The following is a 14,502-nucleotide window of genomic DNA, read 5'->3' as shown; positions in this document are numbered from 1 at the left end:
ACTTTACCAGCCTTCCAATTTATATATTGATATTGGACAAATGGGATACAATTCTAGGCACAAACTTCACACTGAATATAAGCACAAATGAGATATAGTCCAGCTATAATAAATTATGCCCTGGAAATAATCACCTCCTCAACCATCATTTCAGAATGGAAACAGTCTCAGGAATGAAGTCTGTGTACATAAGTGGGCGTGTGATGTTTCGTAAAAAGGTGAAGCAGCAGCGGCAACAGCACTGGAGTGTGTTTACTCTAGCAGATGCAGAGCTGCATCACCACGGGACTCTGACAGCTGCATGTCACATCTACGCCCCTAGGGAGCGAGGGGTGTGTGTATGATTGTGTTGATACAAGTGCGGATATCTTCAGCGTGTTGCTCAAAATCATATGTCAAGCATGGGTGGGGTGGAGCAGGGGAGGTGAGATGTTTTCGTTGTAAGCACTTTGTTTAGCTTTGCTACGTGAGTGACAGCAGTGGAACACACGGTGTGAGTGGGAGCGCAGTGTGTGGGGAACAGCTCAGGCTGACGCTGGTTTGCTTCATCTTGTTTATGAGGATATTCCACTGATGATTTTTACTACCTCCACTGAAAAAAGGCTTTTTCCTGCATTAAAATCACACTTGCTACCTGCTCATTCACCACACTGATCTCCACACCCTTTCACCAACTTGCTGTTTCGATACTTTCAATACTGTCTGGCCGGGGGGCGGGGCTGTTGTTTCTAAACATTAGAAAGCTGCATGAAAGACACTGACCATTTTCAAATCTTTCTAATTCAGTGCTGACTGAATGAAGTTCGACAGTTTCCATCACTGATGAATAGATAGAACCACTTCATCCACAGTGTAGATGATCTTCATTTCCTGCTTTTTAAAAGCATTTTAAGTTGTTGTTTTTTTAAATTTTTTTGACCCTTTGTTGATGGTACGCTTTTCTGTGAAGCACTTTGGGATTTTTGACTTGAAAGGTGCTATACAAATAACATTTTACTTACTTACTTACTCCTTGTTGTGCTGCAGGCTGGGAAGTGAACAAGGACTACCATCACCTGCTTCTGTCCCATACAGTGGAATTGGAGAGTCACCCAAATCTATTGTTTGTCACACAGTACTTGAAATCTGAAATCTTAGCAGTGCAACCAACACCACAAGTAGATTCAAGTTGTGTGGAAAATCCTTGCTGATTGTAGAGTTATTTTATCAGGGATAGCAGAAGGACTAATTCTGTATATTCCCACTAAAGGAATAGATCCAAATAGATTATCAGTCCAGTAATATCTGTATATATAGTTCCCCCATATCATGAAATTCAAGGAATTGACTAAACCTTTTGGAAATTTTTCATTAATATTTTTACTCTGGTCACGGCAGATGGCCCCGCCCCTCCCTGAGCCTGGTTCTACCGGAGGTTTCTTCCTGTTAAAAGGGAGTTTTTCCTTCCCACTGTCACCAAAGTGCTTGCTTACAGGGGGTCATGTGATTGTTGAGTTTTTCTCTGTATGTATTGTTGAGGGTCTACCTTACAATATAAAGTGCCTTGAGGTGACTGTTGCTGTGATTTGGAGCTGTACAAGTAAAACTGAATTGAATAAAAAGCTACAAATCCGAGCACGTTTGACTATTGGAGGAGCTCTGTGGGTTTGGAGGACATATGCTGATCACTTGCAGGAAACCTTTATAATGTTCGCTCCATCCAATTACATGCCCTTTATCTTATGGCATCATCTTATTGTTTTAGGAAGATTTGGCAAACTTATATAAATTTGCTAAATTTTCTAGACCTCCAGGGTTCCCATGTCAACGTTAATTAAACTCAACTTAAAGAATAAAGTTAAAACAAGTCAAATACCTCAAAATTAAACATTATTTCTGATCTGTAAGAGAACATTTACAACCATCCACAAACATTCAATGACACCAAGGAATTTACATGTAGACTAGACTTTCCTCCTTGAGTGTTGCATTTCTTTTCATAAAAGCTGTGGAAAGCTACGCTACAGCCTGATGTCTATTTTTACTTCCCTCTTGGCATATTAGCTTTGTTATCTGTTCTACAGTTCTGGCAGTATACGCAGCATACAAAAGAAGTCTGCAAGATCCTTTGAGTTCCTATCTTAAGTGTTGCATTCTGTATTTAGAAATTTCCCAATGTACCTCCCAGACACCGACAGCAACAGTTAGCAGTATGCGGTGCTTAATGTGTGCTGGCTCTGTGCTTCATAAAATTAGTAAATGAACATACCGTGGTATTTTAGAAGTCGAGTCAGTTTAAGGCACAGCAAAAATTAACTCACCAAAAAAAAAAAACCCCTGCATCTCTGAAAGTTAAATTATTATAAGAGTGACATGCAGGCATTGTTCCCTCTTGTTTTTCATCTATATTTCAGCTGCTCTGTTACAATCCATACTCCCATTTCAATCCCATTTGAGGATGCTAATGTATCTCCCTGCCCTAAATCTAAGGCTCAGTGTCATGCCAGGTGCACCCATTATTGCTAATTATTTATTACAGCTTCAGGCAATGTGCCGGCTTGCCTCCTCAAATCAAACACTGTTATTCTCTAGACACGGCTGTGTAGTGGGCCAAAAACAGCATTTTAATAGCTCAAATATTCCTAGTTGTCAGTGTATTTGGGTCAAAGTTACGGCGTTGTGTCAGGTGTGAGGAGAAAACGTTCAGGTGTTGACATGTTTTTGTTAAATACCCTGCTGAGAAGTGCACAAGCATATTTTTCTATGTGTTTTCATTACGTGTATGTGCACAAGCATGGATATGAATTACATAAGAAGTGAGCATTACACAGTGTTTCTTTAATATTTCAGGCCTTGCATCAGCTGCGACAGGAGGCCTGTCCTTGAGGTAACTGGAGAGTGGAGGCAGATGTTCCCATGTCACTTGCTGACAAAAACTAGGGGTGTATGTTTGGGCATTAACCTTTAGGGTTAGCAAAGGGCTGGAAGTTTGATCCCAGGACATGACCCTGACTAGCTCAGCCAAGACCCCCCATTAGCTGTAATTTATCCCGCAGTTGACACACGGATGTCCTCCTGCTGTGCGGAGGGGCCCGTGGTGGAAGCAGTTTTAAAAGTGCATAAGTTGTATACAAGGCATGAAATTAAGCTTGCACATGCACATCTGAGGCAAGTGATTAGGGGGAGCAGGCGGGTCAGTGGGAGAGATTGGGAATGTTTCAGCTCTTCACACTCTGCTACTATTTATTTTTGTTTCTGCTGCTTTCTCCTCATCTGAGATAGTTAATGTCTGGAAACATTTCTCAAAGTATATGTTGGGCTGTGTTTGAACACAGGAGCTGACTTAAAAAAGCAACGTTTGTGAGTCCCAGCAATGTAACCAAACAAAGCTTTTTCCTCCCCCAGAACATCAGTCAGTGGAAGAAAATTTGAGGAAAAGACGTTATTTTATGTTTACTTCAGTATTCTAAGAAGGATATATGTAGTGGATTAGGAGTTTCTTTATTCTGGATTTTTTCCTTTCATGGAGAAACAGTAGAAGGACATTAGTTATTTATTCTGTCTTTCACTGTGACTGTTAAGTGTTTTTTACTGTTACTTTCTTCTCCGTTCCATAGGCTCTCCTCCTCCCCATCTTTCTCCTTCTTTGTGTTTCTCTCAAAGCTAATAGAGAGTCAGAATTAAAGTGAAGCAGGAGATCAGGTGGGAAGATGAGAAATCAATTAGGCCCGGTGCATCATTATGCATTCACACCCCCCTCTGTGGAGGAAGGACTGTCATTTTGCTACAGAATCAATAGAAATCAAAGATGCGTGTGTCTTTGTGGATGAACGCGTGCACACGCAGTGGCATGGTGCAGCAATGAGAAAGCGAGACAGCTTACCATTTATTTGCAGTCCCTTATCCCCCTTGCCCTCCATCTGTGTTCAAAGATGTCTGATGCTCAGAATCAGAATGGTGACCCACAAACCTGGATTCAGGCTCCTGTGGGGTCTGGGCTGACCTTTTTGATGGGCTGTTTGCTGTAGTGTGGGATAAACAGTCAAGCCATCTAGATTAGGCAATAACCATCAATTTATCAAACACAAAAAGCCAAACAAATCAAGGACTGTTATGGTCGCTCGTGGTAGACACAGCTAGGTACTCGACTGAAAACCTGCAGATTCTCTCATTAAAGTCACATTCTGTTTTCCTTTTTGTATCTGATAAATGTAGTAGATATATTGAAATGGAGAATGAGAGTGGGTGGATAGTTTTCATTTATTGTCTGTTATAAGTGCCGATATTGATATATCAGGAAATGACTAATATTGGCCAATATATCAGCCCTGCAGATGAAGACAGAATGTCATTAAATCGATAAATATATGGGCTTTCACATAAAAATGTATAAAAACAAGACAAATGTTCTCTTTTTCAATTGTTCAGATTAGCATGTGTGGCTAACATGTCTGGTTGAATGAATTTACAAAGCTTAAGCAGTGGTTTTGCTAATAGCCACCTTCATTTTTCATGTATATTTTTAATATAACGGTCAAAATTTTTATTAGAGCTCTGATTTGATTTATTATGTATATTTAATAAGTTTTTAAAAATCAGTTTTATTAGTCCTGTTTTTCTGAGTCCAGAAAACATGTGGTCACCACAGGACAGTCACACTACAGGCATGATTTTATAGAATATCATCCACTATTGGAGATTAAACAACAGAAAGTATTTAAAATGGGCTTAGCCCTAAACATCTGCAGCAGTAATATTAATTCATATAACAGTGGTGGGGAACTACCACATGTCAGCTTATAGTAACTATATAGTAAAATAGTAAATATTTATTTAACTCCAGAAGTAATAATATTTTATAATTCTTTAATAATAATAATAAAAATAATACATTTTATTTATATGTGCCTTTAAAGACCCTCGAGGTACAATAAAATAAAAACACAAGGTAAACAAAAAATGAAAACAAGTATGAAAGTATAAAAGCTAAATAAGGTAAAATAGAGTAAGGTGGAGTCATGATGAAGGGTATGCAATTCTAAATAGATGGGTTTTAAGACACAGTTCAAAAGTAGAGAGAGAGTTTGTAGTCCGGAGATCTGGTGGGAGTGCATCCAAAGCCTCGGGGCAGAACAACTAAAGGCTCTGAGTCTTATGGTAGTCAGGCGAGCAGGTGGAGCAGACAAAAGGGAAGCTGGAGAAGAGCGGAGGGTACGAGGGGGTGAGTACATATGGAGAACATCAGATAAATATGGAGGAGCGAGGTTATGAAGCGCTTTGAAAGTAAGAAACAGGATCTTGAAATTGACACGGAGGTGAATTAGAAGCCAATGGTGTTATATGTTCAGTAGATCTCATTCTGGATATAATACGAGCAGCTGTATTTTGAACTAACTGCAGTTTATGGAGAGATTTACGAGGTAAACCATAGAGAAGAGAGTTAATCTAAACGAGATGTGATAAGAGCATTGACAAGTATGGCGGTACTGTTAGCATATATAAAGGAATTAAAAGAGGCAGCACAAAAAGGGCACGTTTCAATCTGGCTAAATTTGTCACCTAATGCCACTGAATAATCCAAGAAAAATACGGCATTTTATTCTGTGTTACTATGCATTGCATTTAATCGCCTGTCAATTAAATAAAGTCCTAACCACTAAGGCAGTGCGTATGGTATTCTTATAACATTGAGTTGATGCTCAACACAAGCATAAAGTTATGAAGTTATGATTTGTTTAATCACACAGAGCAGGGCTGCCCTACCAGTTAACCGTGTTTGCCAGATGATGTTAGCTACAGTAGCTATGTTTAGCTCATGCATCAAAGGTTTAGTTAATATTACGTGAGCTAATGTGGCTAATGTGTCCAGCTGTTTCTTTGGATTAAAATGAATTCATTTGAAAATAAATGTTTTAATGTAACAAAAAACTTTAATGCATTATCTCAGCTAGAACCATGATTTCTGCCTGAGTCACGTCAGGTAGATTTTCAGTGGTGGTAAAGCTTCCCATGAGCCCACCACATTTCATGATGACATCAAACTGCATCTTTTAGTATTGCTTTGATTCTCAGACCCCGAGAGAAATGACATTGTGGGTTTAATGTCATTTCTCTACTGTCTTTGTTTACTGTCACTGTCTCTAAAATATTTTATTCTCTTGTGCCTTGACTGTTTGAAAGCTGTCATGGAATCAGGCGTTAGTGTTTATTGATGATTTGACTGTTGATAGAAATGCATGTAATGAATTTTGAAGTGTATAGTGCTAATTGAGTTCCTCAAAAGAAATGGGATGTTCTTCAACGGCCAAATCAGTCGCCTGATCTCAACCCAACAGAGCATGCTTTTGCATTATTAAATACAAAACCAAATGCAGAAAGACCCACAAACAAGCAACAAGCAGGTGGCTACAGTAAAGGCCGCTCAAGACAGGAAACACAACATTTGGTGAAGTCAGTGGGTTCTAGGCTCCAGGTATAGCCTTCAGGTGTATTTACATTTAAATTTATGTTTATGAAAATGGGGGGCTGTGTGTAAAAGTTGTTGTAATTCTTAAGTAGTTCATGCAAAACTTTTGTTAAATGTCTTGAATTAGAATAACTTTTGTGAATTAATGTTATGAATTCATTTTTTCAATGTCTGTACTTCAGTCACATGTTGATAAAATAATGGCACATAATGACTGGATTTCAAGATTTTTTTTTTTCTGAATTATGTGCTGCAGTGCCTCCTCAGATTGTGGTTCGACCGCGGGACCAGATCACAACTCCAGGTCGTACCGTAACCTTCCTCTGTGGCACCAAAGGAAACCCTCCGCCAGCCGTCTTCTGGCAAAAAGAAGGCAGCCAGGTGGGAAACGTTCCATGATTTTGTTTACAGTAGTTATGAAACATACTCTAATGAGTCTTTATTATAAAGATTTAATAGGCTTGTTTATGTACAGTTTATGTAAAGTCAAAACATTAGCTGTTTTCCACATTTCAGTACCAGTACTGGCCCCCAAACATCACAAAGCCTTTAATTACCAAGTACATACAGACCTTTACTTTTAACTCCAAGGGATTTGGTGCTAACAGTACTATGTGCATTTTTTAAACCTTTTTCTTTCAAAAAAGTTGATTTTAAGCTATCTGAAAATGTGCTGCACAATAACATCAGCATAAAATAAAGAAAAACCTACAGGTGAATTGCATCATCACAAGCAGGGCTCTGGTAAAGAGGGAAACAGTAAACTCTCATATTGTAATGTGCTATAGATACATTACTTTTTCTTATATTTATTTTACCCAATTTAAAGTAAATCCCAATATAACTTCACACAACTTTTACATTTTTTAAATTTAAAAGAACACCTGACGAGATTAAAAAAGTGCTTTAAATGAGCCTTTATAGGATTTTAATTACCGACTCTGTTTGCATGCCACTTTGCTACATGTGCTTTGAAGAGAGCCAACATTTCCCTTCCTTGTCATGGTCTCTGCTTTTATCATCCTTCGCTGTGTGCTGTAGTTTACTGCCAGAGTGACTCTCTCTCTCACACACACACACACACACACACACACTCACACTTACACTTTCCCATCATCCACGCAGTGTATTATTTACCAAAGACCTGCACGTTTTCAGATGTATTGAGACGTGTATGTGTTTGTGGGAGAGAGTCACCCTGTGATAAGCATTGCAGCCTGTTGGAATGCACTGAAAGGCCTGATGAGACTGCGTGGGTGCCTGTAGCTTGGCTTCCAGGTACAGATTAGGGAAACAGGGGGTGGCAGGGTAGGATGGAGAATGTGTGGGAGAGGGAGAACGAGTGTGGAGGAGAGAGATAAAGCAGAGAAAGCATGGAAGACAAGGAGAAGGAAGAGAAGAAGAATGTGGGTAGCTTGTTCGAAATTTTGGCCCCGCTTTCAGCGAAATGCTGAGATTTTTACTGGGTTTACACAGTGATATATGACAAAGAAAAGTAGAAATGAAGGGACGTGTTTGTCATTTATTATTGCACAATAACACAGGCTAAGTGTCTAAGGCTCATTGTGAATCAACCTGTTCTCACTCTATATGCTATCACAGCACCGGTTACCTTGTATTGCAATGCGTATATATACTTTTTTTAACTGATCACCTGAGAAAGATACCATGTGATCACAGGAAGATGTCCTTTTTGTAAAAGAATGCATTTGAACTCTACGGATAATCTTTTTCTAAACCTAATGAAGTACTTTTGGCCCCCAAATCTAATCAAACATGACAACAAAAGTACTTATTATATTGTATCTCATACAAGGAGTGCAGAATTATTAGGCAAGTTGTATTTTTGAGGAATAATTTTATTATTGAACAACAACCATGTTCTCAATGAACCCAAAAAACTCATTAATATCAAAGCTGAATGTTTTTGGAAGTAGTTTTTAGTTTTAGCTATTTTAGGGGGATATCTGTGTGTGCAGGTGACTATTACTGTGCATAATTATTAGGCAACTTAACAAAAAACAAATATATACCCATTTCAATGATTTATTTTTACCAGTGAAACCAATATAACATTCACAAATATACATTTCTGACATTCAAAAACAAAACAAAAACAAATCAGCGACCAATATAGCCACCTTTCTTTGCAAGGACACTCAAAAGCCTGCCATCCATGGATTCTGTCAGTGTTTTGATCTGTTCACCATCAACATTGCGTGCAGCAGCAACCACAGCCTCCCAGACACTGTTCAGAGAGGTGTACTGTTTTCCCTCCTTGTAAATCTCACATTTGATGATGGACCACAGGTTCTAAATGGGGTTCAGATCAGGTGAACAAGGAGGCCATGTCATTAGTTTTTCTTCTTTTATACTCTTTCTTGCCAGCCACGCTGTGGAGTACTTGGACGCGTGTGATGGAGCATTGTCCTGCATGAAAATCATGTTTTTCTTGAAGGATGCAGACTTCTTCCTGTACCACTGCTTGAAGAAGGTGTCTTCCAGAAACTGGCAGTAGGACTGGGAGTTGAGCTTGACTCCATCCTCAACCCGAAAAGGCCCCACAAGCTCATCTTTGATGATACCAGCCCAAACCAGTACTCCACCTCCACCTTGCTGGCGTCTGAGTCGGACTGGAGCTCTCTGCCCTTTACCAATCCAGCCACGGGCCCATCCATCTGGACCATCAAGACTCACTCTCATTTCATCAGTCCATAAAACCTTAGAAAAATCAGTCTTGAGATATTTTTTGGCCCAGTCTTGACGTTTCAGCTTGTGTGTCTTGTTCAGTGGTGGTCGTCTTTCAGCCTTTCTTACCTTGGCCATGTCTCTGAGTATTGCACACCTTGTGCTTTTGGGCACTCCAGTGATGTTGCAGCTCTGAAATATGGCCAAACTGGTGGCAAGTGGCATCTTGGCAGCTGCACGCTTGACTTTTCTCAGTTCATGGGCAGTTATTTTGCGCCTTGGTTTTTCCACACGCTTCTTGCGACCCTGTTGACCATTTTGAATGAAATGCTTGATTGTTCGATGATCACGCTTCAGAAGCTTTGCAATTTTGAGACTGCTGCATCCCTCTGCAAGGTATCTCACTATTTTTGACTTTTCTGAGCCTGTCAAGTCCTTCTTTTGACCCATTTTGCCAAAGGAAAGGACGTTGCCTAATAATTATGCACACCTGATATAGGGTGTTGATGTCATTAGACCACACCCCTTCTCATTACAGAGATGCACATCACCTAATGTGCTTAATTGGTAGTAGGCTTTCGAGCCTATACAGCTTGGAGTAAGACAACATGCATGAAGAGGATGATGTGGACAAAATACTCATTTGCCTAATAATTCTGCACTCCCTGTATTTGATATTTGATACTTCATTATTTGGTAGTATGACTTGGTTCTGAGACCTCCGGACCTTTCTTGACATTTTGTCGCATTTTCATGAGAAATGGGGAGCATGGGAGCTTTTCCCCCTTCCCACCCTGTTTGTCGGCGGCAGCTCAAAATATGTGCATCCAACCTTACTGCACAAGAAGATGAATTCTGATTTTTTTTATGCCTTATATCATATTTTTGAGTCATCGGCTAATGTGCAGAGCTTGACTTTTTCACCTGCCTGAGCAGAAAAAAAGCAGAATTACAATTAAAATTAAAATTAAAACAGAAATAGCAGCATGGTGGTTAGCACTGTTGTCTCACAGCTAGCAAGTCTTGAGTTCACCAGCAGGCCAAGGTCTTTCTGTGTGGAGTTTGCATATTCTCCCTGTGTTTGCATGGGTTCTCTCCGGGCACTCTGGCTTCCTCCCACAGTCCAAAGACATGCATTTAGTGGGGAAAGGTTAACTGGAAACTCTAAATTGCCTATAGGTGCAAATGAGGGTATGAATGTGAGTGCAAATGGTTGTCTGTTTCTATCTGTTATCCCTGCAACAGACTGTGTTAGACCTGTCCAGGGTAAACCCTGCCTCTCGCCCTGAGGCTCCAGCACAAGGCTCCAAATACCTTTCAAACTTCTCAGCTTGTCCTTCACTCATTTTCAGTCCAGTCCTTGTACTCGAGTATTTTCAGAGAACTCTTCATATGTTAAGCCAGTTAACACTGACATATGAATCATAAAAATGGCACATAATGCATGAGATGAAGCAGTTTTGTGTCCATGCAAAACAGGCAACTTGGAAAAGATCCTATTTAAATTGTGTTTTTAAGACACTTCGCATAAAATTGTTGAATGGTTGCTTGATAGTTTCACAACTTGCCATTTTAATGTTGGCCCTGTTTCAGCCCACATAAAATAATGAAACGACTCCTGTGGTCATTTTCTTCTCCAGATCTTGCTGTTCCCTGTCCAGGAGCCATCACAGTCAGGACGATTCACAGTGTCACTGAGTGGTGAGCTGACCATCAATGATGTCCAAGTTGAAGACTCTGGCTATTACATCTGCCAGGCCATCAGCGTGGCTGGAAGCATCCTGACCAAAGCCCTGCTCGAGGTAGAAAGTGGTGAGTATAGAAATATGAGATCATAGCTCACAGTATAAACAAATTAAACTTAATGGTGCTAACATTAAAACGACAGCTAAATTATATATGGAGAAAAACTAGACTATCTCAATCCTTTCATATTGATTCAGTCTCCATTTTCTGTTCAAAATCAGTGTTTTTCTTGGCTTCGGGTATTTATACATAGACTCAAGATCTAAGTTTAGTTAAAATGACATCTTGACATCATAACAATCACTGTCCTACAAAGTAATATAATTAGAAAACCTATATGCTTTCCAAGAAAATGTAGCTGTGAGAGGACACGACTGAACAAAAGAGCAGCAGAAATTGACATATGGTAACTGTGCACATATCACTGACACTTGTGCATCCAGTTTAACCCAATACTTTAAGAACTCTGAGGAAAAAAAGTGCTGAAGTTAACAATGTGTCATATTTGACGTTGTCTTGTTACATTGTTTTCAGATTCTGATTTGATTAATCATTCTTCACGACCATGCCCCACATGTGCACCAGTAGAAGTACGAAAAAGTTGTCATCCATCTTAAATTAAACATCCTTTTTTCCCAAATAAACAAACAGCAGGAGCCCTATCTGATGTAATCAAAAGGGACATATGATGATAGTTCTATGCAAATAACCTTGCTGCAACATATGCTCTCCTCGCTGCATCCTTTCCAGTGTGGCAGTAAACAGGGATTTTGTTCAGCTCCATCTAGACTAACTCCTGTGTTGGGTGTGTTCACATTTCCAGTTTAGCTTCAGTTAGCTGATGATATCAGAGCTTTCGACGGCTCAGAATACAAATGAGGGTATACAACGTGACTGTGGGCCAGTGGTAAATAGTAAGGTTCTATTTTGGGGTATCATGTTGTGGGTTTGTGTTCAACTTGTTCCACTTCTATTTATAAATGTGCAGGAATTTACTTGGCTTATCTAAACTGATCGTAACTCAGTTGCTAGTTGGCAACACATGTGCCATTCTGTTTACATTTGAGCTTGAGCCTACAGCCGTGCAGCTGTGGAGCACACCCATATATGACTATGACTTTCTCTGAGATCACCGTCTATGGCTTCAACACAGATGTAATGAGGCAGTGTGATAATTTGCAGGTGACAGACCCACATGCAAACTCCCAAGGCTGACTGAATATTTATATATATATATTTTTGTTAAGGTCAGATGCCAAGGACAAAATTCACAAAGGAAACCAAACAAGTCCAGACGCCCCAAGAATATCTGAGAAAGCATGAGAGAGATTATGCAAAATGAGACAGGACTATTTATACGCACACTGAGGCCAGTCAGGGGGAATGGACGCAGCTGGGGAAAACATAACATGAGTGTAGTCTGGATAACAATAGTAGTGGGGAAGCAACACAAACGGAAATGAAAATTAAATTCTGCAAGCACAGCTGTCAACTTGTCAAACTAAAATTTAACAACAACTAAAGGCTCCAAATACTAAGATCCAAATATGATAAACAAAAATTCTAAAGAGATACAAGAACCTAAACGTTAATAATAAATTCCATAAATACTCAACTGGAAGTGAAAGACGGAAACGCTCAGCCTGATATAATTATGATGATAATCATTACAAACCACACAGGCAAGGAGGACTTAAAAATAACACAGTCCAAAACAAACCCTCAAATCAATGGAAAATTTAACTCAAACTATTTATAAAAATGTGAGCTCATTTTTATCTCCTCTTCCTGTAAGCTTCTTCCCCTTCACCACACCTCTGACAATAAAACCTTCTGTTATCTCTCATTTTGAGACAATGAATCAGTGAAGCTGTTCAGCACACGTCTTCATTTCAAAGAGTCAAAAGGGTGTGAGAATCAATTTGCCTGCATGCATAGCCACACATCCACATTCCCAAAAGTGGCCTCGTAGATGAGGGAGATTTGAGTCTAATAATCTAATCTAACCTAATCTAATGACTTTAGCTTTCATTGCTGGATGAGATGGAGATATAAAGTACATGCTTGTCAGTATTTTGTCTTTAACAAACCAACTCATGAAATATTCAACAGATAAATTATGCAATTAAATATTCTTTAAATAATATCTATACTTTAACTGGTTTAAAGTTATTGAAAATATCTTACGTTGCATGGTTACCTAAAGACATTTAAAATCCAATATAAAAATTCATTCAGCCACTACTCGGTGCGATGCAGCGGTCCATGACTGACAGGAGGTCACTCTAGCCACACATTCCTGCCTGAGACAAATCTGTGCCATTGATTTGCATGTTGAAGTGGAGCAGCAGCAGAGAAAGGTAACCTGAGAGCCTTTGGCAGTAAATGTTCTCTTATAGTGATACTTTACATTCCACATGAGAGAAAATGTGGTTTCATGGGTCAGTATGAACATCTGTAACCCCGAGATTACACACGCTTGACTTTAGTGTGTTTTTCTCTGTGACTTTGGTTTCATTATAACTGCTTTCAGAAACCAAAGTAGACCTCAGAGAGAAATATCACCTACAGCTGGCACTGTAATATAAACGAAGACAAACCCTGTTGATGAGGCATTTTCTCCTGGTCGAAGGTCACCTTTAAATGACAATATTTGATGTTACATTTATTTTGAAAGAATTCATATCAAATAAGAGACAACATGCATTGTCCATTATTGAGAATCATAATTCTGTGTTAGCCTGTGACAATGTCCTGCATATTCACTATTCCAAACTTTATCTGTTTTCAAAAAGCTTATCAGGTTATCAGATCAGAGAAATCATGTTGGCATAGGGTGTCACAGTTTGCACTGGCAGACTGTGTGGAGAGAGGAGGAGGACCTAAATGCAGACATTTAGAGCGAATCTATAATTTAACAAAGGGCGATCCGTTTATTTGTGGCTGGGAAAAAGGTACAAAAAAAAAGACAGATTAACACTAAGGCAAAACTAATTAGAGCTAAACTGTGAGAAACTAAATGCTAAACACAAGAGACCAAGAACATAAAACCCTGAACATGATGAAAACCTGGAAACATGGAGGCATGGAAACATGACATGAACTCAACAGACCAACAGACAAGGAATGAATGAAAACACACAGATTAAATGCACGCAGGAGGTGATCAGGGGAAGTGGAAACACATGGGGAAACAGCTGATTAGAATAAATATAATGACACTACACGGGAAGTGAAACCAAACACAATGAACATGGAACACCAGCCCTCTTCAGAATAAAACGGGAAGCATAATGAGATGCAGACATGCCATTACGAGCTTGACAACATAGGACACGCAGACATGAAACACATGAAGGGCGAGGGAGACTTAAACACAGGGGTGAAGACACAAGGAGAATCTAATAAGCAATAAAGTATGGCAGGGCAACATCGGGCAAAATAGAAATGAACTTAGATAAGCTGATGAACATCAAAATAGAATAAAACTCAAAGTGCTGGGTCAAATGACCCAGGATCGGAACACACAGACTCTGAATAGAGCCAGCCAGCCTAAAACCAGGAACTCTCATGTTGTCAGGTGATAGTGCAAACAACTGCTTCACCATTCTCACAGTGCCTTA

General features: G+C 39.5%; 1 protein-coding gene across 6 annotated transcripts in view; it reads left to right on the top strand.

The window, feature by feature from the left end:
• The window catches only part of robo3 (roundabout, axon guidance receptor, homolog 3 (Drosophila)), a 166,724-nt gene that overhangs the window by 125,340 nt on the left and 26,882 nt on the right, over nt 1-14,502 (top strand). For all 6 annotated transcript variants that reach the window (XM_026183140.1, XM_026183142.1, XM_026183139.1 and 3 more), the window contains 2 exons: nt 6,702-6,826; nt 10,774-10,945. In XM_026183140.1, coding sequence (XP_026038925.1) covers nt 6,702-6,826; nt 10,774-10,945 — 297 coding nt within the window. The remainder of the gene's footprint in view (nt 1-6,701; nt 6,827-10,773; nt 10,946-14,502) is intronic.

The sequence above is a fragment of the Astatotilapia calliptera genome, chromosome 10 (genome assembly GCF_900246225.1).
Source record: "Astatotilapia calliptera chromosome 10, fAstCal1.2, whole genome shotgun sequence".
Classification (NCBI taxonomy): Eukaryota; Metazoa; Chordata; class Actinopteri; order Cichliformes; family Cichlidae; genus Astatotilapia; species Astatotilapia calliptera.
This window is presented reverse-complemented; position numbering and strand designations above follow the sequence as displayed.